The sequence below is a fragment of the Lynx rufus genome, unplaced genomic scaffold (assembly GCF_022079265.1).
Source record: "Lynx rufus isolate CCGP_SWC_20201006 ecotype Redwood Valley unplaced genomic scaffold, mLynRuf1.p SCAF_17, whole genome shotgun sequence".
In the NCBI taxonomy this organism is placed as follows: Eukaryota; Metazoa; Chordata; class Mammalia; order Carnivora; family Felidae; genus Lynx; species Lynx rufus.
In genome coordinates, this window is record NW_025814831.1 from 45,476,313 (window position 1) to 45,503,987 (window position 27,675).

The 27,675-nt window shown below is 36.2% G+C and overlaps 1 protein-coding gene across 7 annotated transcripts in view; it reads right to left on the minus strand.

The window, feature by feature from the left end:
- Positions 1–27,675, minus strand: part of KTN1 (kinectin 1) — a 114,192-nt gene that overhangs the window by 45,900 nt on the left and 40,617 nt on the right. For all 7 annotated transcript variants that reach the window (XM_047079603.1, XM_047079600.1, XM_047079604.1 and 4 more), the window contains exons 4-13: positions 26,571–26,741; positions 25,125–25,255; positions 14,799–14,915; positions 12,061–12,201; positions 8,691–8,797; positions 7,749–7,881; positions 6,309–6,396; positions 2,790–2,956; positions 2,081–2,149; positions 599–636 (exon numbers count right to left, since the gene is read on the minus strand). In XM_047079603.1, the coding sequence (XP_046935559.1) occupies positions 599–636; positions 2,081–2,149; positions 2,790–2,956; positions 6,309–6,396; positions 7,749–7,881; positions 8,691–8,797; positions 12,061–12,201; positions 14,799–14,915; positions 25,125–25,255; positions 26,571–26,741 (1,162 nt within the window). The remainder of the gene's footprint in view (positions 1–598; positions 637–2,080; positions 2,150–2,789; positions 2,957–6,308; positions 6,397–7,748; positions 7,882–8,690; positions 8,798–12,060; positions 12,202–14,798; positions 14,916–25,124; positions 25,256–26,570; positions 26,742–27,675) is intronic.

The window sequence follows — 27,675 nt, forward strand, 5'->3', positions numbered from 1 at the left end:
ATTTAAATCGTTTCTCATGTAGCCATACCCTCCATTTCTATAACTCCTTCCAGTTTAGTAATAACTATCATATGTATTACTACAACTCCCTAAAATACATACCCCTATTTTAAAACTTGAGGTGAAAAGAAGTAATTTGTTTAAGCTTACAAACCTGGCAAGGCCAAAGCCAGATTTCAGGTCTTCTGAACTCGAGCAATTCATGTCTAAGCAAATTAAACAATACACTAAAAACAGAACCTTGTTTTGGGTATACCACCATATAGTTAAGATACAGAGTGGGTACAACTACTTATTAGACACAAAAGTAATTTACTTCCATTAATCTCAAATCACAATTCTCTCTTACATAACTGCTAAAGTCCAAATAAAAGAAAGGTTCCTTAACTCTTTTACAATAAGGACGTAAAACACAAAATGTGCAATGTTTAGGAACTCAACTCACTGATGGAAGGAGGAGAGCAAAGTCGCTCCAAATCTAGTTGGGAGTATTTTCGGAACAAGTTAGAACATAAAGTAAATCCTAAGTGTTGATAAAACAGGTATCAGTTAGTGGTAACTAAGTAATTATAAGAGAAGTGTAGAAAGGCAGGCTTACACTTTATGTAATTCTTCTGCCAGAACTGAAGCAGAGGTCTAAGAAAGAAGAACAGTGTCAACATAAAAGCATTTAAAAGAAAGTTTAAAAGTTGTACAATAATCAAATAGAGCTTCAAAAATTAAAAGAAGTTAATGTACATCAAGTTGTTAGAGGAGTATCTGGCCCATCATGAATGTTCAATAAATAGTAGCTATTATTCTGAAAGCAACTTTGATCACTAACAAACAATATTAAGGAATTAGATAGCACAGAACAGTTCAAATAAAACAAACTGCCAGGCCTGGGAACTGTATAACTGACAAGTAACAAATACATAGGAAAAATATCCAGAAAGGCCATTTTTCATCTTATCTTAGTAACTATTTCCAATAATGAAATGATACAGTTCATGATTAAGGTAACAACCAAGTCATTTGGTAATACACATGCTCATCTTCACTTTTCAAAAACATACTGGTAGCAGTCTCTAAATATTTAATTCCTGATAAATTTTCTAGAGCTACCTCTCAGCTAATAACAAGATTTCAATCCACTCTGAGTTGATAATTTATATATACATGTATATTTCATATATATAGACACCCTTTCCTATAGTAAATAATTCTTACCCAATTCATTTTAGATGATAGTTTCTACAAAGAAAGCAACTAGAAAAAAAACAAAAATGTCCCAAAAGTTTGGGAGTTTGACTTTGCATAAACCTTAAAAACAAATTGTTAACATTAAAACTGCTTTTTAACACAGAAAAGTGACTTCTATTCTAAGCTAATACTTTCTCTACAATTTTTTGAATTTTAAAGTTGAGGAATTGAAACCGAAATTCACAGTATGTATATAGTAAGTACTGAGAAATAAGTACTTAGAAGCTTTTTTTCTTTTTCTTAATGTTGTATTACAGAGATATATGCTTTAGAATATATCTATGTGGCACAGCAATGTTGCCAAAGAGTAACAGGTCTAACAACACAACTTGCAAAACTCTGGAAGGTATTCCCACTTACTAAACAGAAGTATAAGTTTTAAAGTGAATTTTTGCATATATAATCTGAGATTAATATATATTATATTAACATACTGCTACCCTCTGAGGGTATATAAAGTTTTCCCTTATGGCTAGTTAATATTCAGCAAGCATTTTTAATACATAAACCACTATTCTTAACACCATTTGGCCAATTTCTTCTGTTTTGTGTCAAGATTATCAACATTTTTCCTCCTATGGTAAAAACTCTCCATTAGTTGGATTTGGATTTCTTTCTTGGTGTTTTCCCATAGCACTATACATAATTATCAGAGTGCTGAGCAATCAGGATCATCACTGTTGACTGACTAGTCTCCCAACTACTAATCCTGTGCTTGGCACTCAACAGGCATTCAGATGACTATTTAAATGGCTAGGAAGCTATCAGTAAGGAAACAAACAAACAAAAAGCAGCAGCTGTTAGTAATGATAAACAACATTTAAAAAAGCACGATTACCTGGGCTGCTATCTGGGAATGGAATTGTTGAATTTGAGCTTTCAAAGCCTCGTTCTGCTCCAAAATATCCTTTCATAAATAGCAACCAAAAAGGAGAGAGAAAAGTGTGCTGTTAACAAATACACCAACATATATGAACAAAATAAGGTATAAACTTCTGCTTATCTTTAAAAAGGCATTCTTAGATTCCAAAAGGCATAATTTAAACAACAATCACTAGGCATCTATTTTGAGAGTTGATTTATAAGGTATAAATTAATAATAAGTTGCGCTGTTGGTAATCTAACACAAAGAATTTAAAACTGTGCTTAAAGAGGACATCTTTAAGCACACAAACACACCATATCGTGACAACTGCTTAAAGATTAAGCTATAATTACTCATCAGCACTCCAGAATTAGGATAAAGTAGACCAACTTTTCTCTTCTACAGAGACACATCCAGCCACTGCCCACCTTTATTTTTTAAAAAGAGGGAAAATTAGGGGCACCTGGATAGCTCAGTCAGTTGAGCATCTGGGTTTGGCTCAGGTCATGATCTCACAGTTTGTGAGTTCGAGCCCCATATCTGGCTTGCTGCTCTCAGCATAGAGCCTGCTTCAGATCTTCTGTCTTCCTTTCTCTCTCCCGTACTTGTGCTCTCTCTCAAAAATAAACGTTTAAAAAAATTAAAAAATTAAATAAAATAAAAGCAAGGGAAAATCAGATACCTGAACTTGCATCTGTAAAGATTCTTCTTTGGTCACCCTTTTTTGCTCCGATTCCATTAACTGCATTAGTCTTTGCTCCAACTGTTGTTTTGATACCAAGGTATCTGTAAGCTTACTATGAAGACTCTGTACTTCATTTTCTTTGGCCACAAATTTACTCTGTAAATCTGTAACAGAACATTGCATTTTACAAAGGTCTCTTCCTTTGCTTGATACTACTACTCATCTTTAGCGCAGGCATTATCTCCTCTAGAGAACACACCTTGAATCTTTCCTCTTCTTCCCCTCCTGCACATGGCTCCCCTGAGCAGCCTTGGTTTACCTAATCACAGAACCTGCCACTCTGTACTAACTCTTCTCCTCACCCAGGAAGTGAGCTTTTTGAGATCAGAGATTGCCTTTTTTCTATACCCAGAGCAGTGTCCAAGGCTTACGCATAGTACATACTCAATAAATGTGTTAACCGAATGGTACGTGAATGTTTAAAACTGTTGTATCATTTCTTGAAAGCATTCATTTCCCCCAAAGACACTTAGGAAGTTATCTAGCGTATTTCTTATAAATTCCCCGTACTCTCCTACCTGGAAAACAGAGAAAGATGCTGATGGTTAACAAATGCGCTGGTATAGAATAAAGTAAAACTTGTCTGCCTACTTCTCTTCTTGGCAATGACCCCAAAACAACAAAGAAAATAAGCAACAAGCACAAACTATCTTTGATGCAATCAGAGTATGAATGTAACTCCAAATCACAGAAATTAAGATAAAATGGAGAGATGATCACTAACTTGGAAGGGGAAAGTGTTCCAGAAATCTGGAAAGGCTCAGGAAATGGAGAGACCAGGTATCATGAGAGCTGCCTTTGGCCCCATAACATAAACAAGTTCACCACCACTACCATCAAGGAAGGGAGGCATATAGAGAGAAAAAGAGTGTGTGTGTGTGTGTGTGTGTGTGTGTGTGTGTGTGTGTGCGCGTGCACACGCACACACATCACATTTTAAGAAAATCTATTAATGCCCTAACAAGACACTAGTAACAGAATGAAACACAACTCAAAAAAGAACTCTTGATAATTAAACATATAATGGTCATATCCAGGATTAGAACTCGAAAGAGTACAATATTTCTTTACCAGCAATAGTAAAAGTTAAAACACTGAATGCCTTCACATTTCTGTGGGGGGAAATTATTTATAACCTAGAACTCTACATCCAAACTACCAATCAAGCATGAAGGTAGAAAGAATAAAAACATTTTCAGATATGCAAAGCCTCAACAAATGTACTTAAAGGCATACTCTTATGCTACTAAAAGATATGCTATTAAACGAGAGAGGAAAGCAAGAAAGATGGCGGTGACAGAGTATTCAAACAATAGGCAGTCTCAGGAAGACAGTCATGGAGCCAACCTAGAAAACAACAAGTACTGGAACGGGAAGATAGAGGACTCCAGAGGGATATCCCCCAAAAAACTGAAAAGATTCTCCAGTACTTCATATGTTGTGAAGGTGGAGGAGGGAAGATGGTTAAGAGGAGTATAACCACAGGTAAAATTTTAAATAAGAAAATGAGGATCAAACAAGTTAAAAACATAAAGCAATAATAAGCTCTAGGAAATTAATATTGTTTATGAGAAGAATTGCAGTTTTAATGTTTATATTGGCTCAGGATTGAGTCACAAAGTCCTAATGATGCAAACAGTGAATGCTGATATAATCAAAAAGAATGCATAGCCATTACTGGTAGAATGTTGGGAAGGTGGGAGGAATGGTGTGGGAGTGTTAAGTCCTCATTTCCTGTAATACAAAGTCAACAGATGCCTATTAAGAGATAACAGTGTAAGTACAAATAATATGCTTATTTAGAAATACGACAGAAAATACTAAAAGCAAAAGTGACAGAAAATACTAAAAGCAAAAGTGACTGCTTCTTGTCAGAGTGAAGCTTTACTGTTTACAGTGACATACATAGTTTATAGAGAGATACATAGTTTACAGCTACAATTCTTATCAAAATTCATGTGTGCTTCACTGACGAAATGTAATTGTAAAAGTAAGCTAATACTGCTAGGAATTTACCCAAGGGGTACAAAAGTGTTGATGCATATGGGCACATGTACCCCAATATTTATATCAGCGCTTTCAACAATAGCCAAATTATGGAAAGAGCCTAAATGTCCTTCAACTGATGAATGGATAAAGAAGATGTGGTTTATACACACAATGGAATACTACTACTTGGCAATGAGAAAGAATGAAATCCTGCCATTTGCAGCAATGTGGATGGAACTGGAGGGTATTCTGCTGAGTGAAATAAGCCAGTCAGAGAAAGATAACATATGTTTTCACTCATATGTGGATCTTGAGAAACTTAAAACCATGGGGAAAGGAAAGGGGGAAAAAAAGTTACAGAGAGGGAGGGAGGCAAACCATAAGAGAATCTTAAACACAGAGAACAGAGGGTTGATGGGGAGTGGGGGAAAGGAGAAAGTGGGTGATGGGCACTGAGGAGGGCACTTGTTGGAATGAGCACTGGGTGTTGTAAGGAAACCAATTTGACAATAAATTATATTAAAAAAATAAAAATAAATAAAAGTAAGCTAATGTATCTTAACATAAACATAAATTTTATATATAAAGAAAAAGGCCTCTAAATAGCTTGGGTATATTTATTTTGAGCCAAAGGGAAATAGGGAGGTGGAGGGGTGCCAGGTGTATGGAATCAGAGGAAACCAAAGGTCTAAAAAGCCAAAAGTCCGTATGACCTACCCTATTGCTTAGAACTGTATTTAACTAGCTCACTGCCTCTTTTGTGGGAGAAAAGGAGTAATAGAGACAAATAATACATATAATACAAGCTCCATTACCTCCCAGATGGATTCATCAAATTAAGAATAAGTAATGAGGGGCACATAGGTGGCGCAGTCAGTTAGGCGTCTGACTCTTGATTTTGGCTCAGGTCATGATCTCCCGTCTTGTGAGACAGGGCCCGGCGTCGGGCTCTGTGCAGCCATCACAGAGCCTGCTTGGGATTCCCTTCCTCTCTCTCTGCCCCCTCCCCTGCTTCCTCTTTCTCTCTCTCCTCAGAATAAATAAACTTAAAAAAAAAATAAATAAGTAATGAAAGTTAACATTTAAGTAGACTGTTTTAAGTCAATTATTTGGAATGGTAATGCTTTTTTCCCCCCACCATACAGGAAGTGAGTCCTCCCTTACAAAGGAAAAATAAAGAAGTAATCAAGGAACCAAAGGGAATAAATTCAGATAGGAAACACACAGCTAGGTTACTATTACCTTAGAAACTATAATTTTATCTGCAACTCAATGTTTCCAGATAAAGCTAGTAGAGTTTATTTTAAAACTCTAAGAACTCTTAAAGAAATAAAGGTACTCAAAGTATAAAAGCTAATTTTATTGGCCTAAACAAAAAGGTCAGATTATTCTTTCTTCAGATACAGAGGGAAGAAGATATTAAGCAGGACTATATACTAAATTTACATGAATACGTTTTCACCTTACCTTGTTGTGTTGCCTCATGCTCTGCCGTTCTCTTCCTGATATAACTCTGGACTTCTTCCCACCTTCTTTCAGCTTCTTGTAGTTGAACCTGAAAAAAGGGTAAATCAGCACAATCACAAACCTTCAAATTAAAAAAAACAAAGCATCCTCTATCTTTAGTCCTGTCATAAAACCACCTATTCCAACAAATCATCTCCTACATTACTAAAACAAGCAGATATGCCCAGACTTCTGCAAAAATATTATCAGCCACAGCCATTCTATCCTCCAATATGCAGCATTTACAGAAACTGAATGCGGATAGATAACTATAACTACTACTATGTATAGATCTGATCCATTTAGCTATCCATTTTTACTTCTTCAGCTAACTGGCTATCAAAAGACAGGATGGTATCTTTACTGGTAAATCTCATAGGTATAATAGGTATAATAGGTAAAATTCCTATTTTGAGGTACAGCACAAGAGTTCAATGATGACTATAACCTTCAGCATCATCTATATGCTTATCCATATCCATACAGAACTTCATATTCCTAAGTTCCAGCGGCAAACACACCAGCAAGACAAATTTTAAATAAAAGAAAGGACAATTTTATCAATTCCCCACAGGGACTTCTGTTTTTTTGAAAACTTCAAAAAAATAAAAACTGCACTATTTTCCACCTTCATTTATTGTCAAAGCCCTCTTAACCCCTCCTACTCTGGAACTGCTATCAGGAAGACCTACCCAAGACCTAAGAATCTAACACATGTGACTTTACACAAATTGAACTATATGTTCAACAAATCCTCCCCCCAAAGGAAGAAAGGACACTTCTCATCATTCTATTCAATGTACATACACTATAAGATACAAAAGGAACAAATCTATTCCTCTGTAGCCTGAGCAACCCCATGTATCACATCTCAGCATGACCCTCTCATGATACTAAGTACCATTCTGGTATCTAAAGAAACTGACTCAACTGAATTACTATGGATTACTATGTAGTATGGCTCAAGTGAAAGCTACTGGAGCATTTCCTGGTCTTGTGCTAAAGCAAAGGAAAATCATCCATTCCAATGCTAGAAGAAAAATAGTTTCTACTGAACTTATTGAAAAGTCCACGTTATGGATAAGTGATATTGAAGGTAATTTTAACTACATGGTTTTTGCCTCACCCTTATGAACCTAACTTCTATATACAAGAAGAAATTCGGCTTGTATCTGTCAATCAGCAAATTTCATTTTTCTTATCTTCAGACAGTCTACAACCTGAAACTCAAGCCTATATTCAATTCTTTCATTAATGCACAAGCTTCTATACAGGCAGAGTGCTTAGACTTTTAAGACTCAACCTACGTTTCTCAAACCTACATACATATTTATATTTAGGTCCCTAAGTTTAACATCTACATTATTTATGAAGTGATAAATAAAGGTGGGAATATGTCACCTTCAACTGAGTAACTGCTTGTTCAGCATTCTTCTTTTGGACTTCCTCCTGCTGGAGCTTTCCTGTTTTCTCAGTTAGCTCATTCACCAACCTAGCGTAATCCTGGCGTAGTTTATTTAGTTCAGCAGACTGCCTGAAAACAGTAACTGGATTAGGAACCTTCTATTATTACAAATACATAAAAAGAACAAAACATATTTTCTATTAGTCTTTCTGAGTTAGTAATTCCACTTATAGCCAACTGAAACAGAAAAGTTGTAAGCAACTACTAATAATGAAGTTTGGTTCAGTATCATCTCTGAATCACTCTGGTAACAATTATACAGATTCCAAAATCACCATAAAATAATCAAGAGAAATGGATGACCACACACTCATGAACATAAGTCAACATTGTCACCTTCAAACTGGTGTTCTGAAAATCTATTAAAATCAGTCGGAGTGCTTATTCTTGTAAGCATGCTACTAGTCTTCTCCAAGGTACAGGTTTTCAAAGTATGGCCCAGAGCCAATTTCATCACTATCACAAGGAATGTGCCTTAATATGCAGACTCCTGGGCTCTACCTCAGAGCCAGTGAATCATAATCTTTTAGAGGTAGGACTCAAGAATATGCTTTTTTGACAAACATGTCAGATGCTCTTCAGAATAATAAAGTTTGAGAACTAATGTTAAAGGGGATAGATGTTTTAAAACTTATAAATGCAGTCTCAAATTTGTAGACAATGTTCCATTGCGCCAGCATTGTATTTATCACATAGTTTAGCTGAAGAAGTTCTTTACATAGCAAAAAAACTGTGAAAATTCATTCATTTTAAAAACATGTAAAATACAGAAATCTAACCAATTACTATCAAACACATTTTGATGCCTCAAGAAAATATCTGCCATTTAATGAAAATATTCTGCCATTCAATTAAAAACAAAGCATTTGGAAACATACTTGCTCTCTAGTTGGTTTGTAGTGTTGCTGACAGCATCTCTCAATATGCCATTTTCCTGCTTCAAGTGAGCTATCTCCGCCTCCATCTGCTCACGAACCTGCTGGAACTAAAATTATTTTACAAACATAAGATTTAGAAACAATAACTGCCAAAGCTAACTTTTAAAAGAAACTTTATTATGATGAGAATGTAAAAAGCATCAATAGAATGAAGTCTGAACCATCCTTCTCAAATAAATATAAAGAAGTTTAAGGGAAGAATTATATTTTGATAGTGATGAATGCAAAGTCAATACAAGCTGCCACAACATCCAAGAATGCAAGTAGATGCTTGCTGCTCTTATACTGGAAATGTAAAATAAATACATGTAGAGATGTTTGAGAAATAAGACACTGAATTTTGTTCCTACCCAACAGACTCATATAGAATTAACTCTATCTTAAACCTGTATCAATTTTAGGTTAGCAGTATTTGTAATGAAAGATTTTAGTAATCAAAAGTTTATTTAGTATTTACTTAGTAATCAAAAGTAATCAAAATAAAAACTGAAAATATGTTCAACATATTTATATTAAGTTACAGATTAAGCTATAACCAAATAGATGGCAAATTTATCACACAAAAATCTACTAAAATATTATGGCCTCTTATTTCGCAACTACAGTACCAAAAGATAAAGAACACTGAGTCTTATATTCCCATAGGGATATGCCTTATTTTAGAATGTGAAATAATCTTAATAATTTTAAGTAAACCTATTCAGTTAAGAGAAATTAAAGTATATGTTTCTATTTTTCAGAGAACTTTTCATATGGAACCTATATCTTGGCTTCTAAATGCAATTAAGTAAAAAAAAAAAAAAAAAAAAAAGAGAGAAGGAAAGAAAAATGAGAAATCACCTTCCATCCTCAATAAAAGATGGTGCTATAAGTACTTGACTAATTTCCAATGACTAGGAAGTAGGAATTAAGAAACAGAAAAGATCCCTTGAGAGTAGGAAAATCAGTTCTTCAATAAGAACTATTTATTAATGGGAAAGAAGATCTCAAATGGCTGGGGTTTGGAAAGAGAGAGGATTGGGCCAAATGAAAGCAGAGAGCAGTGGACAGGGTAAGAACCGGACCACAGATTCATTCACTACTTTTTTGCTATTAGTTTATTTCCATGGAAAACACTGGGACTTAGATAACAGTAAAGATTAATTTTAAAATTTTCAGCAGACTAGCAATGTGATTAGAATAGTATCTTACAAACAAAAACCTGATATTACATGTTAAAATGGAAATGAGAGACCTATTAACAAGGGGCTATAATGATACTAGTATGAAACAATAAACTAAGGTAATAGCTAAGAACTGAATGCAAGAGTACCTAGAAATAAATTATCTTTAAGATTTCAGAACAAACTATGAACTGGACAAGAGAGAGAAGTCAAAGGATTCAAGCATAAGGATGATGATGCCTCAAATATTAGAAAATAAAAACAACTTGGTCAAAAGCAAGAGTCTGATTCTAGACATATGTTAAATTTAAGGTGATGACAAGAGCTTCCAAATTTGAAGCATCAACTAGTAATGGAAATAATTAAAAAAATCAGTGGTTCAGAGAGTTCAATTAGGGGAAATATTATTAGATCACCAGACAAGCAGACCCAAACCATGTTCTTCAATAGCCTCTTTATCAATAGTAAAAGTGGTATTTCAATCTTAAAAAGAGAGAGAGAAAGAAAACCAATCAACCAACCATGGGTCCAGGCTAACTGGAATCATGAAAATGATCAATATATGGAAAAGACAGTAAGAACTGAACCTTGTGTAATGTTGAAAGAAGACAGGTGAAAGTAACAAGAGATTAAGTCACTTAGGCAAAAACCTTAGGAGTCATCCTTCATTATAATTTTTCTCTTGCTCTATTCCATCACCAAGCCCCATCTACTAACTCTTCTGTATCACTCAAACTCAACCTCTCACTGTCAACATCTGATTTCAGGCCCTTGTTCTCTGACTTGGATTCCTGCAAAAGCCCTCCAATTATTCCTTATTCCACTCTCCACACTTCTACCAGAGTAATAGTTAAAAATACTTGAGGCTCCTGGGCGGCTCAGTTAGTTAAGCATCCAACTCTTGATTTCAGCTCAGGTCATGATCTGTGAGTTACAGGTTCAAGTCGGGCTCTGTGCTGACAGTGCAGAGCCTGTTTGGGATTCTCTCTCTCTCTCCCTGCCCCTCCCCCTGCTCATGCACTTTCCTCCCTTTCAAAATAAACAAACTTAAAAAAAACCTGCTAATAAAATCACACTGTTGAGTTACTTAAACTCCTTTAGCGGCTCCCCAGTCTTTCAGTATACAAGTCCCTTTAAGATAGGGCCTCTATTTATATCTCTAGATCTTCTCCTCATTCTAGTACTGATTTCCAAACACAACTGCTACTGCATTTCTCAAAAACTGTTATCACTGGGCAATTTCTATCAGAAACACCTGAGTAGCACGCATTAAAAAGTTCCATCCTGGACCCCAACACAGACCCATGGACCCATCACCTCTAAGGACAGAACTAAGGAATCACACCAAGTAATAACCCAGTGCTGATTTCTTCACTCTCTGATAATGCCTGATTGTTTCAAAACATTCAATAGAGTTTACATATCATTTCTAACAAGTCTGCTCTATAACCTTTCTCTTCCCCACCTTTCATCCCAATGGTTCCAAAGCGCCCACTGGTTACCTCTACAGTAATCCCCCCATCCACAGGGAATACCTTCAAGACCCCCAACAGATGCCTGAAACTGCAGAATACTAAACCCTAGGTATCCTATGTTTTTCCTTACACACACATATCACTAATTTATAAATCAGGCACAGTTATGAGATTAACGACTAAAAACAGAACTTTAATAATATACTATAATAAAAGTTACATGAAGGTGTTCCTCTCCCTCTCAAAATATCCTATTATACTGAATTCACCCTTCTTGTGATGATGTGAAATGATAAAATACCTACATGATGAGAAGGGAGATAAATGACATAGGCATTATGACATAGTATTAGGCTACTACTGACCTTCTGACACTATGTCAGAAGGAGGATCATCTGCTTCCAGACTTCAGTTGACCACAGGTAACTGAAACCACAGAAAGTGAAAAGGAATAAGGAGGGGGGACTACAATATTGTAATGGAGTATATTTACATGTCACCTTCCAGCTTCTTCCTCATCTGCACCTAGAAAAGGTGTTTACTTACACATAGGGAACCAGTTTAGCTATAGTACCATAGCCCAGCACGCTGCCTTGCACATATTAGGCATTTAAAGTTTCCTAGTTAAATGAATGCAAAATTTCATTTTGTTTTCAAAAAGTAAAAATATACCTTCATCTGCATCTGCTGAGTCTCTTGATAACTGACATGCATTTTGTTTTGAAATACGTTATGTTCCTTTTCTAACGTTCCAATCCGATCTTTCATCCTTGCTATAACTACATTGCTTCTTTCTTTCTCTGACATCATTTCCTAGAATAAACCAGAAAAAAAATTATGAAAACATTTTATTAAAAAAATAAGTACCATAATTTATAATAAAGACATTTTTAGCATCAGCAAAATTATGTCAATAAAACAATGATGAATTTTGAAGTAACTACATGCTTAAGATCAGTTTTTTTGTGTTTTTTGGTTTTTTTAAGAGATAGAGCACGCGCGAACAGGGAAAAGGGCCAGAGGAGAGGGGGAAAGGGAGAGAACAAAAGAGGGAATCTCAAGCAGGCTCATTGCCGTGTGCAGAGCCTCATGTGGCACTCTATACCATGACCCTGGGAACACGACCTGAGCTGAAATCAAGATGAGGTACCCCTAAGATTAAAGGTTTAAAATAGAATTTGTCAGGGACATTGAGCATCCAACTTCAGCTCAACTCACGATCTCACCGTACGTGGGTTCAAGCCCTGCATCAGGTTCTGTGCTGACAAGCTCAAAGTCTGGAGCCTGCTTCAGATTCTGTGTCTCCCTCTCTCTCTGTCCCTCCCCCACTCACACTCTGTCTCTCTCTCAAAAATAAACATTAAAAAAAGAAAGAAAAAAAAAGAAATTGTCTTCTGCATTTACCTGCATCTACCTTTACACCAATTCCTTCACAAACACTTTGCTGTTCTGTTTACTCTTATTCCAGATACACTTTCTGGTCTAAGAGCTAAAGAGCTCAACCTAGAATAAATTCTACATTCTAACTTGATTAGAAGAAAGAATAGCTCATTCATTCTTTCTACCTGTTTGTTTGTTTGTTTGTTTATTTATTTATTTATTTATTTATTGGAAGAGATATTTTAAAGCAAAAGAGTTAATTCTCTATTATTCACAGGTACTAGCTCTCTTTTAGGGTTTAGAAAGAGGCTTAAAAAAAAAATCTAGCAGAGGAAAAAAAGAAGTCTCTTTCCTAAGAGAAAAGATAAGGAAGACATGCTTACAACAAAATGGAAGCTTGGAATAAGGGAAAGTAAAAAATCAGAACTCAAAGTTTCATTGTCTTCCCCAAGTCAAATCAAAAGGGTGATTTCATTTTATGTTGCAACTATCATGAACTCCTAGAATATTAATCATCAAAGTAAAAGAGAGCCAACCAACTCTTTCTGTTTTATTTATTTTAGACAGCGAGTTCACGTGGGTGATGGGGGGGGGGGGGGAGTGGGCGGCGGGGAAAGAGGATCCGAAGCAGGCTCTGCACTGACAGCAGCCAAGACCGATGTGGGGCTCAAACTCACAAACTGAGAGATCATGACCTGAACCAAGGCCAGACACTCAACTGACTGAGCCACCCAAGCACCCCAAGAGCCAACCAACTTTAAATTATTTGCAAGAATGATCAATTTATACACCCTCCTCTAAGAAACTGACAAAATTTAAAACTTTTATGTCTTAATGGCTGCCCTTAAGAGTTCACATACATCTGCAAGGTGTTATACTGATGTATATTATATGCTTAGGAAGAAAGCATATATATCTTAAGTGTATAGCTTAATGAATTACCACAAAGTGGATAGCTTTTTAATTTTTAAATTATAGTCCAAAAACCATAGTCACATAAAACTATACTAAGGTTTCTAATCTTAAAGAAACATGCTTATTTTAGTAACTTTGATTAATCTTTGATTAATCTTAATCTGACCAAGTGTTTCCATTAACTTTTTTTAGTTCAAATTCACCTAAAAGGCTTTATATTCAAATGAGGCCATCCTAATGTCATCAAGCAGTTTTGTGAGTAATACAAACCTCATGTACTGTACTGAATTCCTAAAAGGAGAAACAAGCACCTCAGGAAGAATAAAACCACATTTTATATAGAATTTCAATTATGTTCTCAGTCTATATAATTTCTTTTTGAGATATAATTGACATAGAACTTTATGAAAGTTTCAGGTATACAACATGGTTTGGGATTTGTACGCATTGCAAAATGATCACCACATTAAGTCTAGTTAACACCATCACCACTATAGTTATAATTTTTTTTCTCATGATAACTTTTAAGATATACTTTCTAGCAACTTTCAAATATACAACATATTATTACAAACTATAGTTATACTGCTGTACATTACATCCCCAGAACTGATTTATAACTGGAAATCTATATTATTTAACACAATTTTTTAAAGATTTCCCCCCCTCCTGGAGTAAACTTCTGGGGTTTAAAGAATTTCATTGATTAAAAGTTACCAATATTTATCACAAAAACCTTTATAAATAAATTATCTGTATAAGTTTTACACTTATTCTACTGGATTTAAACAAGATCACACCTAGTTAGTTCTGTGCTTCCTTAGAGACTAATTCTAAGTCAGATCCAAATGAAACATGCCCCCAGTGTGCAAATGTTTCTGTTATTTTAAATTAATGTATCTAGAAGCACTGTTACTTTAAATTCATAATTCAACCGCAGGCTTTAACAACATGACGAAGTGAGACACCACCACCACAACTGTATAAGAAATTGACTTTAACTGGGTATAAATTTACTACACAAATAATTAAATCTGTAATTATACATGGTTTCTGAAGTCCTTCACTGCTTCTGATTCAGAACATATATCCCTTAAATATAAAAATGTCCTCACCTGAGTTAACTGCTTACACCTATCCTTCATAGCAACAGCATCTTCCTTCACAGCAGCAAGTAACTTATCTTTTTCTTGAAGCTGATGTACAAGTGCGGTCAATTCTCCTTTACTTGACTACAGTAGAGAAATCAATACAGAATTAGTAATAGTTAACATGAGCTAATGAAAATGAAGCATCTAATATCAAATGTTCTTGGGCCAATGCAGAGTTCACAATTACATATAAAGTAGAATGACTGCCAAATCCTGGTCAGTGAAATATCATTCATGATTCATGATTCACTTCATCATTCTATATTCTGAGGCATACAATAGGATACATATCAACCAAGAAATAAATTTTTTACAAAGAATTATAGGACTCTAGTTTTAAACCCAGAGTCAAGATTGCAATCTCTCCCTTCTCCTCCTAAAAGATCAAAAGAGGAATATGAAACCAAAATACAAACAACCAAAATGAAACAATCATCTGTAATGTCAAAGCATAACATCAGAAAAGACTGCCAAAAGTATGGAGATCAAACACAGGTGCTCCACAACCCTGTCAAAATATACTCAAGACTACAGAAGTGCCCTGGTGCCTAGTTCTCTGCAATCAACCAGCATATGGAAAAACCAATTATCTTCCATTTGACATCAGGAACAAAGACAGAAGGTAGGAAACTTCTTGGAAGATCTCAAGAAGCAAAGGAAGTGAGAATGAAGAAGAAATCATACAAACTTCACTCAAAGAAAGCAGCTAGTGAGGCAGAGTAGGGAGAAATTCTTCATAGTGATACTCTGTAGTGAAGTCTTTTATCTGGTAAGACAGAAAGGCTAAAAGAACTTATTTTCACACACAGCCTGAAAAGAACAGCACTTAGCATTGGTCCTTCATTGTCAATCTCCAGGCACAGAGTTTATCCAAGAGGAATACCCTCACTAAAAGAGGAGTACTGATCAAAAAGAAAACAGAGTCGGGGCACCTGGGTGGCTCAGTCAGTTGAGCATCCGACTCTTGGTTGGCTCAGGTCACAATCTCATAGTTTCAAGGAGTTCGAGCCCCATGTCTGGCTCTGCACTGGCAGCAAGGAGCCTGCTTGGGATTCCCTCCCTCCCTCCCCCCCCCCACCCCTCCCCTGCTCGTCCTGTCTCTGTCTCTCTCAAAGTAATTACTTAAAAAAAATTTTTTTAAAGACAAAAAAAAAAAGTCTATGCAAGATACATGAAAAAAGAAAACACAAAAAACAAATGACAAGTGAAGAAAAATCACCAAAAAAGATTGTCAAAAAGCAGACAAAAATTGTGATAAAAAAAATCACTGTGAGTTTTAAAAATCTTATAGTAGTCATTTCTGGAAATCAAGAGCAAAGAATAAAGTTCACAAGAAAAGCTCAAAGAAAAGACCACAGAATGAGATGGAAGTATGAGCCAGCAAAACCCAAACTGGAAGTAAAAGTAACACTATCTCAGAAATACAATCCAATTAGAAGTAGAAAACAAAAAAAGACAGGCCGCTGAAATATATTAAGAGACAGAGTCTAGGATGGAGAGAAAAAAAAAAAAAAAAAAAAAAAGAAGTAGAAATAAACCAAAAGCTTTTCTCTTAGGATTAAAATATGAAACACAAAGACAATAGGCAAAGATTTAGTATATGCTTGCTAGATACTCATTATTTCAATTATTTTAAGGGATAAATCTCATGGCTGAAAAGATATGCTTTATCCTAAGAAATATAGAGGACACAGGAGTCAAGGCCAAAACCATATTAAATTTCCTGCTGAACTTAAAAGAAAATGAATCCCTTGATATTTGTATGGTAGGGTAGACACTGGAAAAGTTCAAAAAATAAACATCTGGGTGGGTTGCCCAAAAGATGTTTTTATTGTGAGAGTAATCTGACAAAAATACATGAAAAGAATACAAAATTCAGTGTGTTCTTAGAGCTCTATCCAGCTGAGTAAAGAATGGTAAAGCAAGTAGGAAAATTCTCAAGGAAAGAAAGTGAAACCCAGAAATATCATACCCCATCAAATTATCATTCATCTATAATGACAACAAAAAAGCATTTTAACTTGCCACAACCTGGGAAATATAGTTTCTATGAGCCTTTCCTGAAGAAATTCCAGGAAAAATAAATTCAGCCAACCAAGAGACAAATACAGACACCATGGCAAAAGAACTGTTATCAAGCTTTGAACCCACCATTAACCAGCAGAATTGTGACTAAAACATGAAAATTATAGTCACAAAGTAAACATTAAATGTTGTAAGTATCTGACAAACAAATGCTATCCCTAACAAAAGTTGAATGGGAAAAAGGAGAAGGGGTAGGAAAAAATTTTAAGTAGGCAAACCTCCTATTATATAGCATAGAGTCAGAAGAGTTAACAATTTAAAGTTGAAAAATCACATAACTGAGGCAAATACATTTAAAGGTCAACACCAAGAATGACTAAAATAATCAAATCAAATATTTTCTTACTAATACATTAACCGTTAACATTTTTGAGCAATTACTGTATGCTAAGAACTCTAAGCACCTACTATGTATTATTTCATTTAATATTCAAAACCTGATTATCATTCCCACTTGGGAGAAGAGGAAAGTGAGACACTGGGGTTATGTAACTTAAGGCCAAACAAATCTCAGTGTGGCAGAACTCAGATATGAATCCAGGAAATCTGACTCTAGAACTCAGGATATTAACTCTAATATAAAACACAAGTATCCTGCAGCTTAAACGTAAGGCACATGCGCACACACACGCACAGGCACACATAAAACACATGACATCTCTTCAACTCTGCAACCCCTCTACCTTTTACTGTTTTCCCCTTCCCATCTAAGGTATTCAGGGTGGACACTGTCCCCTTTCCTATTCATTTGATTATCTACAGTCTAGTACTTCAATCAAACTTTCACTGATGATATCAAATCCAATTTTTCAGTCCTTATCATCCTTCATCTCTCTAAAGCATGTCACTGTTGACTTTTCCCCTCACTGGTGAACTCTCTACCATCCCTAAGTGTCTGTGATTCCACTGTCTCCCTGGTGTTGCTTCTCCTCCTACTCCTCTTCAGTATCCTTTGTGGTGGCTTTCCTTGCCCTTTAAATGTTGGTGTTTCTCAGGGTTCACTCTTGAATTTTCTTAGCACTCCCCACATTCTCTCTAGTCTAGCACACATCCACCATGTGTATTGCTGATAGTGGAGTATTTTCCTAAATCACACCCATTATGATCTTTTTTTCAACTCCAGAGAAATACATATTCAACTGTGAAATGAATATATCTACTTCAATGATTCAAAGGATGCCTAAAACAACTACACAAAATTTTTCACAATCCTCTACTCTCTCCTCCTCTGCAAAGTGTTCATAAATAGCATTGTCACCACAATTTACCAAGTTACTCAAGAGCAAAAACAAGCATTCATTCTAGACTCTTCTTTAGCTACCTCATCTAACTGGCCAGCAGGTCCTAACTCCTCCATTTCCATCCTATGCTGGTGATCCTGCATTTATCTTCCCCCTTCCTCTGGAGCAGTATTAGGGGTGGGGATTTACTTATACCTGGAAACTTGATATCTATTAAAAGGTCTGACCAAGACAGTTCCTATGACAGGAAGAGGGAGAAACTAAATTTACTTTTGCAAATACTGGGGACCTAAAAAGACACTGCGTCCCTGGAGATAAGAACAGAACCACTCTACGAGAAACACAGAATAATTAGATTTTGGAACAAAAAGTTCCAAAGATGGGGAAAAAAAGTGAAGCTGCAAAATAGTCTATTTCAAAACACTACCTTTAACAGTCCCCAACTTCTTCCTTGGCCTGCCTAAAACAACTACCAAGGGGAGGCTGATTTACACCCCAGTCTCTAGAATTCAAAGCTATCTCAGACAATAAAATAACTACTCTTGCCCCCTTAAGTCACTACCAACATCCTTAGAAGAGAACACTAAAAGCAATTATTTTCAATTTTAAAAAGCAGTAATTTCAGACACTGGGTAGTAACACAAAAACTTCAGCTGAAAGCTTTTCCCTTATCCCCACAAATAACTAAGAAACCCTTTAAGATAGATATACTTAGCTGATTAAAATAAATCAAAGGACAAATTCTTCAGTCAAGTATTTCAAGAAAGTTTCTTGCAACAGAATAATCAGATATTGTATCCAAAGTCACACAGTTACAACACTCACCCTGATTACCCTGGAACACCTTGCTTACACTGAGCCATTGTTGGCACCACATGGAGACCGTCCAACAAGCATACTACACTGTAAAATGCCAGACTTGTAAAACTCACTGTCAATAGATACTTGGAGGTATAGCAGACTTAATATGCTATGATAAATGCTATGACAAAAAAAGCCCAGATGGTTATGAGAAAGAATAGCAGAGAGAACAATTTAGACTGGGAATTCAGATTAGCTTTATATAGGGAAATGATACAGAAACAACAAACAGGAGACTACTAAAGGTAATCAGGTGAGGGGGATAGCCTGGATTTGAGTGCTCTTTAAGAAAAAAAAAATGAAAGCCACTCATTGTTTTAAATGAGGGGTGTGTCCACTAAACCAGCCCTACAAGAGATCCTAAGGGGGACCCTGTGAGACAAAGTACCAGAGACATCACTACAAGCATAAAACATACAGACATCACAATGACTCTAAACCCGTATCTTTCTATAATAACACTGAATGTAAATGGATTAAATGCGCCAACCAAAAGACATAGGGTATCAGAATGGATAAAAAAACAAGACCCATCTATTTGCTGTCTACAAGAGACTCATTTTAGACCTGAGGACACCTTTAGATTCAGAGTGAGGGGATGGAGAACTATTTATCATGCTACTGGAAGCCAGAAGAAAGCTGGAGTAGCCATACTTATATCAGACAAACTAGACTTTAAATTAAAGGCTGTAACAAGAGATGAAGAAGGACATTATATAATAGTTACAGGGTCTATCCATCAGGAAGAGCTAACAATTATAAATGTCTATGCGCCGAATACCGGAGCCCCCAAATATATAAAACAATTACTCATAAACAGAAGCAACCTTATTGATAAGAATGTGGTAATTGCTGGGGACTTTAACACCCCACTTACAGAAATGGATAGATCATCTAGACACACGGTCAATAAAGAAACAAGGGCCCTGAATGAGACACTGGATCAGATGGACTTGACAGATCTATTTAGAACTCTGCATCCCAAAGCAACAGAATATACTTTCTTCTCGAGTGCACATGGAACATTCTCCAAGATAGATCATATACTGGGTCACAAAACAGCCCTTCATAAGTTTACAAGAATTGAAATTATACCATGCATACTTTCAGACCACAATGCTATGAAGCTTGAAATCAACCACAGGAAAAAGTCTGGAAAACCTCCAAAAGCATGGAGGTTAAAGAACACCCTACTAACGAATGAGTGGGTCAACCAGGCAATTAGAGAAGAAATCAAAAAATATATGGAAACAAACGAAAATGAAAATACAACAATCCAAACGCTTTGGGACGCAGCGAAGGCAGTCCTGAGAGGAAAATACATTGCAATCCAGGCCTATCTCAAGAAACAAGAAAAATCCCAAATACAAAATCTAACAGCACACCTAAAGGAAATAGAAGCAGAACAGCAAAGGCAGCCTAAACCCAGCAGAAGAAGAGAAATAATAAAGATCAGAGCAGAAATAAACAATATAGAATCTAAAAAAACTGTAGAGCAGATCAACGAAACCAAGAGTTGGTTTTTTGAAAAAATAAACAAAATTGACAAACCTCTAGCCAGGCTTCTCAAAAAGAAAAGGGAGATGACCCAAATAGATAAAATCATGAATGAAAATGGAATGATTACAACCAATCCCTCAGAGATACAAACAATTATCAGGGAATACTATGAAAAATTATATGCCAACAAATTGGACAACCTGGAAGAAATGGACAAATTCCTGAACACCCACACTCTTCCAAAACTCAATCAGGAGGAAATAGAAAGCTTGAACAGACCCATAACCAGCGAAGAAATTGAATCAGTTATCAAAAATCTCCCAACAAATAAGAGTCCAGGACCAGATGGTTTCCCAGGGGAGTTCTACCAGACGTTTAAAGCAGAGATAATACCTATCCTTCTCAAGCTATTCCAAGAAATAGAAAGGGAAGGAAAACTTCCAGACTCATTCTATGAAGCCAGTATTACTTTGATTCCTAAACCAGACAGAGACCCAGTAAAAAAAGAGAACTACAGACCAATATCCCTGATGAATATGGATGCAAAAATTCTCAATAAGATACTAGCAAATCGAATTCAACAGCATATAAAAAGCATTATTCACCATGATCAAGTGGGATTCATTCCTGGGATGCAGGGCTGGTTCAACATTCGCAAATCAATCAACGTGATACATCACATCAACAAAAAAAAAGAGAAGAACCATATGATCCTGTCAATCGATGCAGAAAAGGCCTTTGACAAAATCCAGCACCCTTTCTTAATAAAAACCCTTGAGAAAGTCGGGATAGAAGGAACATACTTAAAGATCATAAAAGCCATTTATGAAAAGCCCACAGCTAACATCATCCTCAACGGGGAAAAACTGAGAGCTTTTTCCCTGAGATCAGGAACACGACAGGGATGCCCACTCTCACCGTTGTTGTTTAACATAGTGCTGGAAGTTCTAGCATCAGCAATCAGACAACAAAAGGAAATCAAAGGCATCAAAATTGGCAGAGATGAAGTCAAGCTTTCGCTTTTTGCAGATGACATGATATTATACATGGAAAATCCGATAGACTCCACCAAAAGTCTGCTAGAACTGATACATGAATTCAGCAAAGTTGCAGGATACAAAATCAATGTACAGAAATCAGTTGCATTCTTATACACTAACAATGAAGCAACAGAAAGACAAATAAAGAAACTGATCCCATTCACAATTGCACCAAGAAGCATAAAATACCTAGGAATAAATCTAACCAAAGATGTAAAGGATCTGTATGCTGAAAACTATAGAAAGCTTATGAAGGTAATTGAAGAAGATTTAAAGAAATGGAAAGACATTCCCTGCTCATGGATTGGAAAAATAAATATTGTCAAAATGTCAATACTACCCAAAGCTATCTACACATTCAATGCAATCCCAATCAAAATTGCACCAGCATTCTTCTCGAAATTAGAACAAGCAATCCTAAAATTCATATGGAACCACAAAAGGCCCCGAATAGCCAAAGGAATTTTGAAGAAGAAGACCAAAGCAGGAGGCATCACAATCCCAGACTTTAGCCTCTACTACAAAGCTGTCATCATCAAGACAGCATGGTATTGGCACAAAAACAGACACACAGACCAATGGAATAGAATAGAAACCCCAGAACTAGACCCACAAACGTATGGCCAACTCATCTTTGACAAAGCAGGAAAGAACATCCAATGGAAAAAAGACAGCCTCTTTAACAAATGGTGCTGGGAGAACTGGACAGCAACATGCAGAAGGTTGAAACTAGACCACTTTCTCACACCATTTACAAAAATAAACTCAAAATGGATAAAGGACCTAAATGTGAGACAGGAAACCATCAAAACCTTAGAGGAGAAAGCAGGAAAAGACCTCTCTGACCTCAGCCGTAGCAATCTCTTACTCGACACATCCCCAAAGGCAAGGGAATTAAAAGCAAAAGTGAATTACTGGGACCTTATGAAGATAAAAAGCTTCTGCACAGCAAAGGAAACAACCAACAAAACGAAAAGGCAACCAACGGAATGGGAAAAGATATTTGCAAATGACATATCGGACAAAGGGCTAGTATCTAAAATCTATAAAGAGCTCACCAAACTCCACACCCGAAAAACAAATAACCCAGTGAAGAAATGGGCAGAAAACATGAATAGACACTTCTCCAAAGAAGACATCCAGATGGCCAACAGGCACATGAAAAGATGTTCAGCGTCGCTCCTTATCAGGGAAATACAAATCAAAACCACACTCAGGTATCACCTCACGCCAGTCAGAGTGGCCAAAATGAACAAATCAGGAGACTATAGATGCTGGAGAGGATGTGGAGAAACGGGAACCCTCTTGCACTGTTGGTGGGAATGCAAATTGGTGCAGCCGCTCTGGAAAGCAGTGTGGAGGTTCCTCAGAAAATTAAAAATAGACCTACCCTATGACCCAGCAATAGCACTGCTAGGAATTTACCCAAGGGATACAGGAGTACTGATGCATAGGGGCACTTGTACCCCAATGTTCATAGCAGCACTCTCAACAATAGCCAAATTATGGAAAGAGCCTAAATGTCCATCAACTGATGAATGGATAAAGAAATTGTGGTTTATATACACAATGAAATACTATGTGGCAATGAGAAAAAATGAAATATGGCCTTTTGTAGCAACGTGGATGGAACTGGAGAGTGTGATGCTAAGTGAAATAAGCCATACAGAGAAAGACAGATACCATATGGTTTCACTCTTATGTGGATCCTGAGAAACTTAACAGGAACCCATGGGGGAGGGGAAGGAAAAAAAAAAAGAGGTTAGAGTGGGAGAGAGCCAAAGCATAAGAGACTGTTAAAAACTGAGAACAAACTGAGGGTTGATGGGGGGTGGGAGGGAGGGGCGGGTGGGTGATGGGTATTGAGGAGGGCACCTTTTGGGATGAGCACTGGGTGTTGTATGGAAACCAATTTGTCAATAAATTTCATATATAAAAAAAAAAAAAAAGAAACCAGTAAAAAAAAAAAAAAAAAAAAAAAAAAAAGGAAAGACCAGGTGACGATGGGTAGAAAATACCTTCAAGTAACATATCTGATAAAGGACTTGCTCCACAGTACATATTTTTAAAGCTCTGAAACTCAACACTAAGGAAGCAACCAAATTAAAAGATGGGCAAACAACCTGGACAGACACTTCACCAAAGAGGTTATAGCAAATGAGTGCACAAAAAGATGTTTAACACCATTTGCTATCAGATAAATGCAAATTAACACCACAATGTGATATCACAACACACCTATTAGACAAGCTGAAGTAAAAAATAGTTATAATACCAAATGCTGCTGAGGATACAGAGAAGCTGATTAGAGGGTTCAGGTGATGATAGCTCAAACTCCTTTACTATTTTTCCATCAGTGTTTCATCTTATGTTTCACCCACCTGTGATCACTGTCTGGACCTATTACTTCAATGGAGGTTGTAAAATGGTGATTTTCTACATTTATTTCAACATTTCTTTTACAGTTATTAATTTTATTTCTTATGAAAAGAAGAACTTTCTCTCATCAAGTTAGGGCTATTTGGTTTCCCTGAAATAGTTTGTACAAGAAAAGCAGAATAAGGGGTGCCTGGGTGGCTCAGTTGGTTAAGCGTCCGACTTCGGCTTAGGTCATGATCTCACGGTTCGTGGGTTCGAGCCCCACGTCGGGCTCTGTGCTGACAGCTCAGAGCCTGGAGTCTGCTTCAGATTCTGTGTCTCCCTCTCTCTCTGCCCCTCCCCCACTCATGCTCGCTCTCTCTCTCTCTCTATCCCAAAAATGAATAAATGTAAAAAAGTTTTTTAAAAAACTTAAAAAAAAAGAAAAGCAGAATAAAATACTAAGTAAAAAAAAAAAATTAAAAAAAAAAATAAATAAATGAGGGGTGTGTGTGTGTGTGCGCACACGTGTGCGCACACGCGTGCTGAGAATAAGAATAGCGAAGTCCACATCTAATACTGAATATCAGATACCATATGTCATCTTACCTCACACAAATAACATCTGAAAACTTGTCACCTTTCCAGTATGACATAGTATACATGATAATGTAGTGAGCCTGACCCATGAGAAATTAAGTATTAACTCCATGGATTGTTTTTTTTTTTTGTTTTTTGTTTACAAATTTTAGTCCATCATAGCAGCGATTCTACCATCCAAATCACTTATTTTAGAAGGATGATACTTCATATACACACACAAAACAGCAAAGATTCCCAAGTTCTCTGAAGTGTGCTATCTTCAGTCACAAAAACATTCCATATATTCTATCCAGAAATCGCCTTACCTTCCCTTCAGAGCAGAGCAAAGCAAGGTACAGAGTTAAGTGTCAAATGACTTTAAAGCCCTATAAATCATCTTACTTATAAGCACTTCACTTTTGTCAGACACCTGACTAAATAAGTGTACTGATTAGTATAGATATACAAAATAACTTCTGAAGCCATTCCAGAACTTTTAAATGTGACTATGTGCTTTGGAGTATGAATGATGGGAATATGAATTTATTACTCTAGCAAAAGTCTTATTTGGTGAACTTCTAATCACTGTTCTCAAACATGCCCATAATAAAAAACATGCTTACCTTCTTCAAAGCATCCTGTATCACACCAGACTTCTCCTTTAGCAGGTCTACAACACAAAGGGCCTCATCTTCAGAAAACATCATAGTCTTCAAGGACAGAAGAAAATCTTTAAATTTCACTTCAGCATTTTCTTAAAAAAAAAAAAAAAAGAAAAGAAAAGAATTGGCATTTAAGAGACACAAGTAATAACTTCAGCAAAGGTAAGCATCAAGAATTCTTGACCCAGAAAGTCAATACCAAGAGAAAACAGATTTATAGTTCAGGTCAGACAACTAAAAAATGCTCCAGTCAAGAGAGAAAAAGTGTTTATCATCTTTAATATACTATGAAACAATTATATTAACTAAAATTTAATCAAACTACAGAATACTAAAGTGCCAGTATGCCCTCACTTAAAAAAAAATCATTCCAATGTCTAGTATGCTAGTATCTGTACCAAGTATGTTCACAAATATTCTCATTTAACCTTAATAATCATGATATACAAATCAAACCTTACACATGATAAAATAAGCATGAAGATAATTATAAAAAGGAAACAGAATTTTTAAAAAAGGAAATATGATTTTACAAATACCAAATATATACAAACAATCCTGACATTTAAAAAAATCCACGCATCAAGCATCCCCTGACTCACTCAATTTCCTCGGGGGCTCTTACATAAAGCACAAACTTCCTTTCCTTAAAAACCAACTGCCAAGGGGCGCCTGGGTGGCGCAGTCGGTTAAGCCTCCGACTTCAGCCAGGTCACGATCTCGCGGTCCGGGTCACGATCTCGGGGTCCGTGAGTTCGAGCCCCGCGTCAGGCTCTGGGCTGATGGCTCGGAGCCTGCAGCCTGTTTCCGATTCTGTGACTCCCTCTCTCTCTGCCCCTCCCCCGTTCATGCTCTGTCTCTCTCTGTCCCAAAAATAAATAAAAACGTTGAAAAAAAAAAATTAAAAAAAAAAAAAAAAACCAACTGCCAACCACTAGACCCAGAGAAGCCCAAGGCTTTAATAGTTCAGCAACATCATAAGTTTAAAAAGTCAGTTATGTGTGTGCGTGAGAGCAAGGTATGGGAATTCTCTGTACTTTCCACTCAATTTTGCTGTGAAGCTACTACTATTCTTTAAAAAAAAAAAAAAAAAAAAAGTCTATTAAAAAAGTAAAATAATAATGAACGGTGGTTGTGAATTAGCACAGAAACCTCACAGGAGACCATAGCATAAGAGAAAAAAATCATCAGACAGCAAAATAGCTGTAAAATCTTGGGCAAGACAAATTCAAGGATCTGGCCCCATAAAACTTAGCAGGTTGGACTAGAAAATTACCAATAAACCTTTTATTACAAAGATTCTATAATTCTTTTACCGTTCATTGTTTCTATGAGAAAATTTACTCAACTCCATCAGAACTCAAAAACGTGTTTCTTCAATACAAATTGCTACATGCTGCATATTACCTTTATCAGTTTCAGTCTTCAATTTTTTAGCCCCCGTTTTCTGGATTCCTTCTACTTGGTCAGGTTTAATTAGATCAATAGCATCTCTCTTATCCAGCACAGGATTTGAATCGGCATTATCCATCAAAGGAATATAAGCAGTTGCATGAATAAGGGGTTCATCTACCAAGACTGCAATTTAAGTTCAACAAAATTAGAATTACTCAGGGTTTTACAGCAGAGTAATTAAATAACATGTACACACATTTAAGTTCAATGAGAAATGCAGTTATTTTCAAATATCTAACACCAAGTCAATTTGGCTTTAAATTCCTATTTTATCATTTAACATAAAGTAAAAACACACTTCTAATTAAGCAGTAGCAATTCAATATTATTCTACAGTAAATCATTTAAGTTATCTGAAAGTGTGTAGCATATCTCCTTTCTAACACTATCTGAAAACTTCTTCTATATCCTTTATATTTTAGTTAGTTCTCATTGTCTTCCTGTTTTAACTAAAAAATCCATTCACATTTAATTAGTGCCCAAGGAAAACTACTAATCTTTATTTATGTTTGTACTTTGCCGAATTCTTACTGCAAATGATAGTTTTTAACGGAGTTCCTTCCACTTTCTAGGTACAAAAATCAGTCATTGTTCCTTGCAGATACTGTCTCATTTCTAAAAGTTATGCCTGTAATTTCCATGGCACATCTTACTGAACTGGCTAAAATTTGCAGAACAACATTAAAAGTGGAGGAAGGAAGCCTCCTTACACTTTGTTCCTACTTTTAACAGGAAGAACTTTAAGAGTTTGAACATTAAAGTCTGATGTCTGCTGGCTAGATAAAAACTTGCACACACATATGGAAATCTATCTTCCTACCTTTTTAAAAAAGCTTTTGGGTATGAAGAGTGTGTTTTGTTCGTTTTTTGTTTTTTTTTTTATAATAAAGGGCACCTGGGTGGCTCAGTGGGTTAAGCATCCAACTTCAGCTCAGGTCATGATCTCACAGTTCCTGAGTTCGAGCTCCGCATCAGGCTCTTTGCTGACAGCTCAGAGCCTGGAGCCTGTTTTGGATTCATTCTCTCTCTCTCCCTCCCTCTCCCTGGTTCACACTGT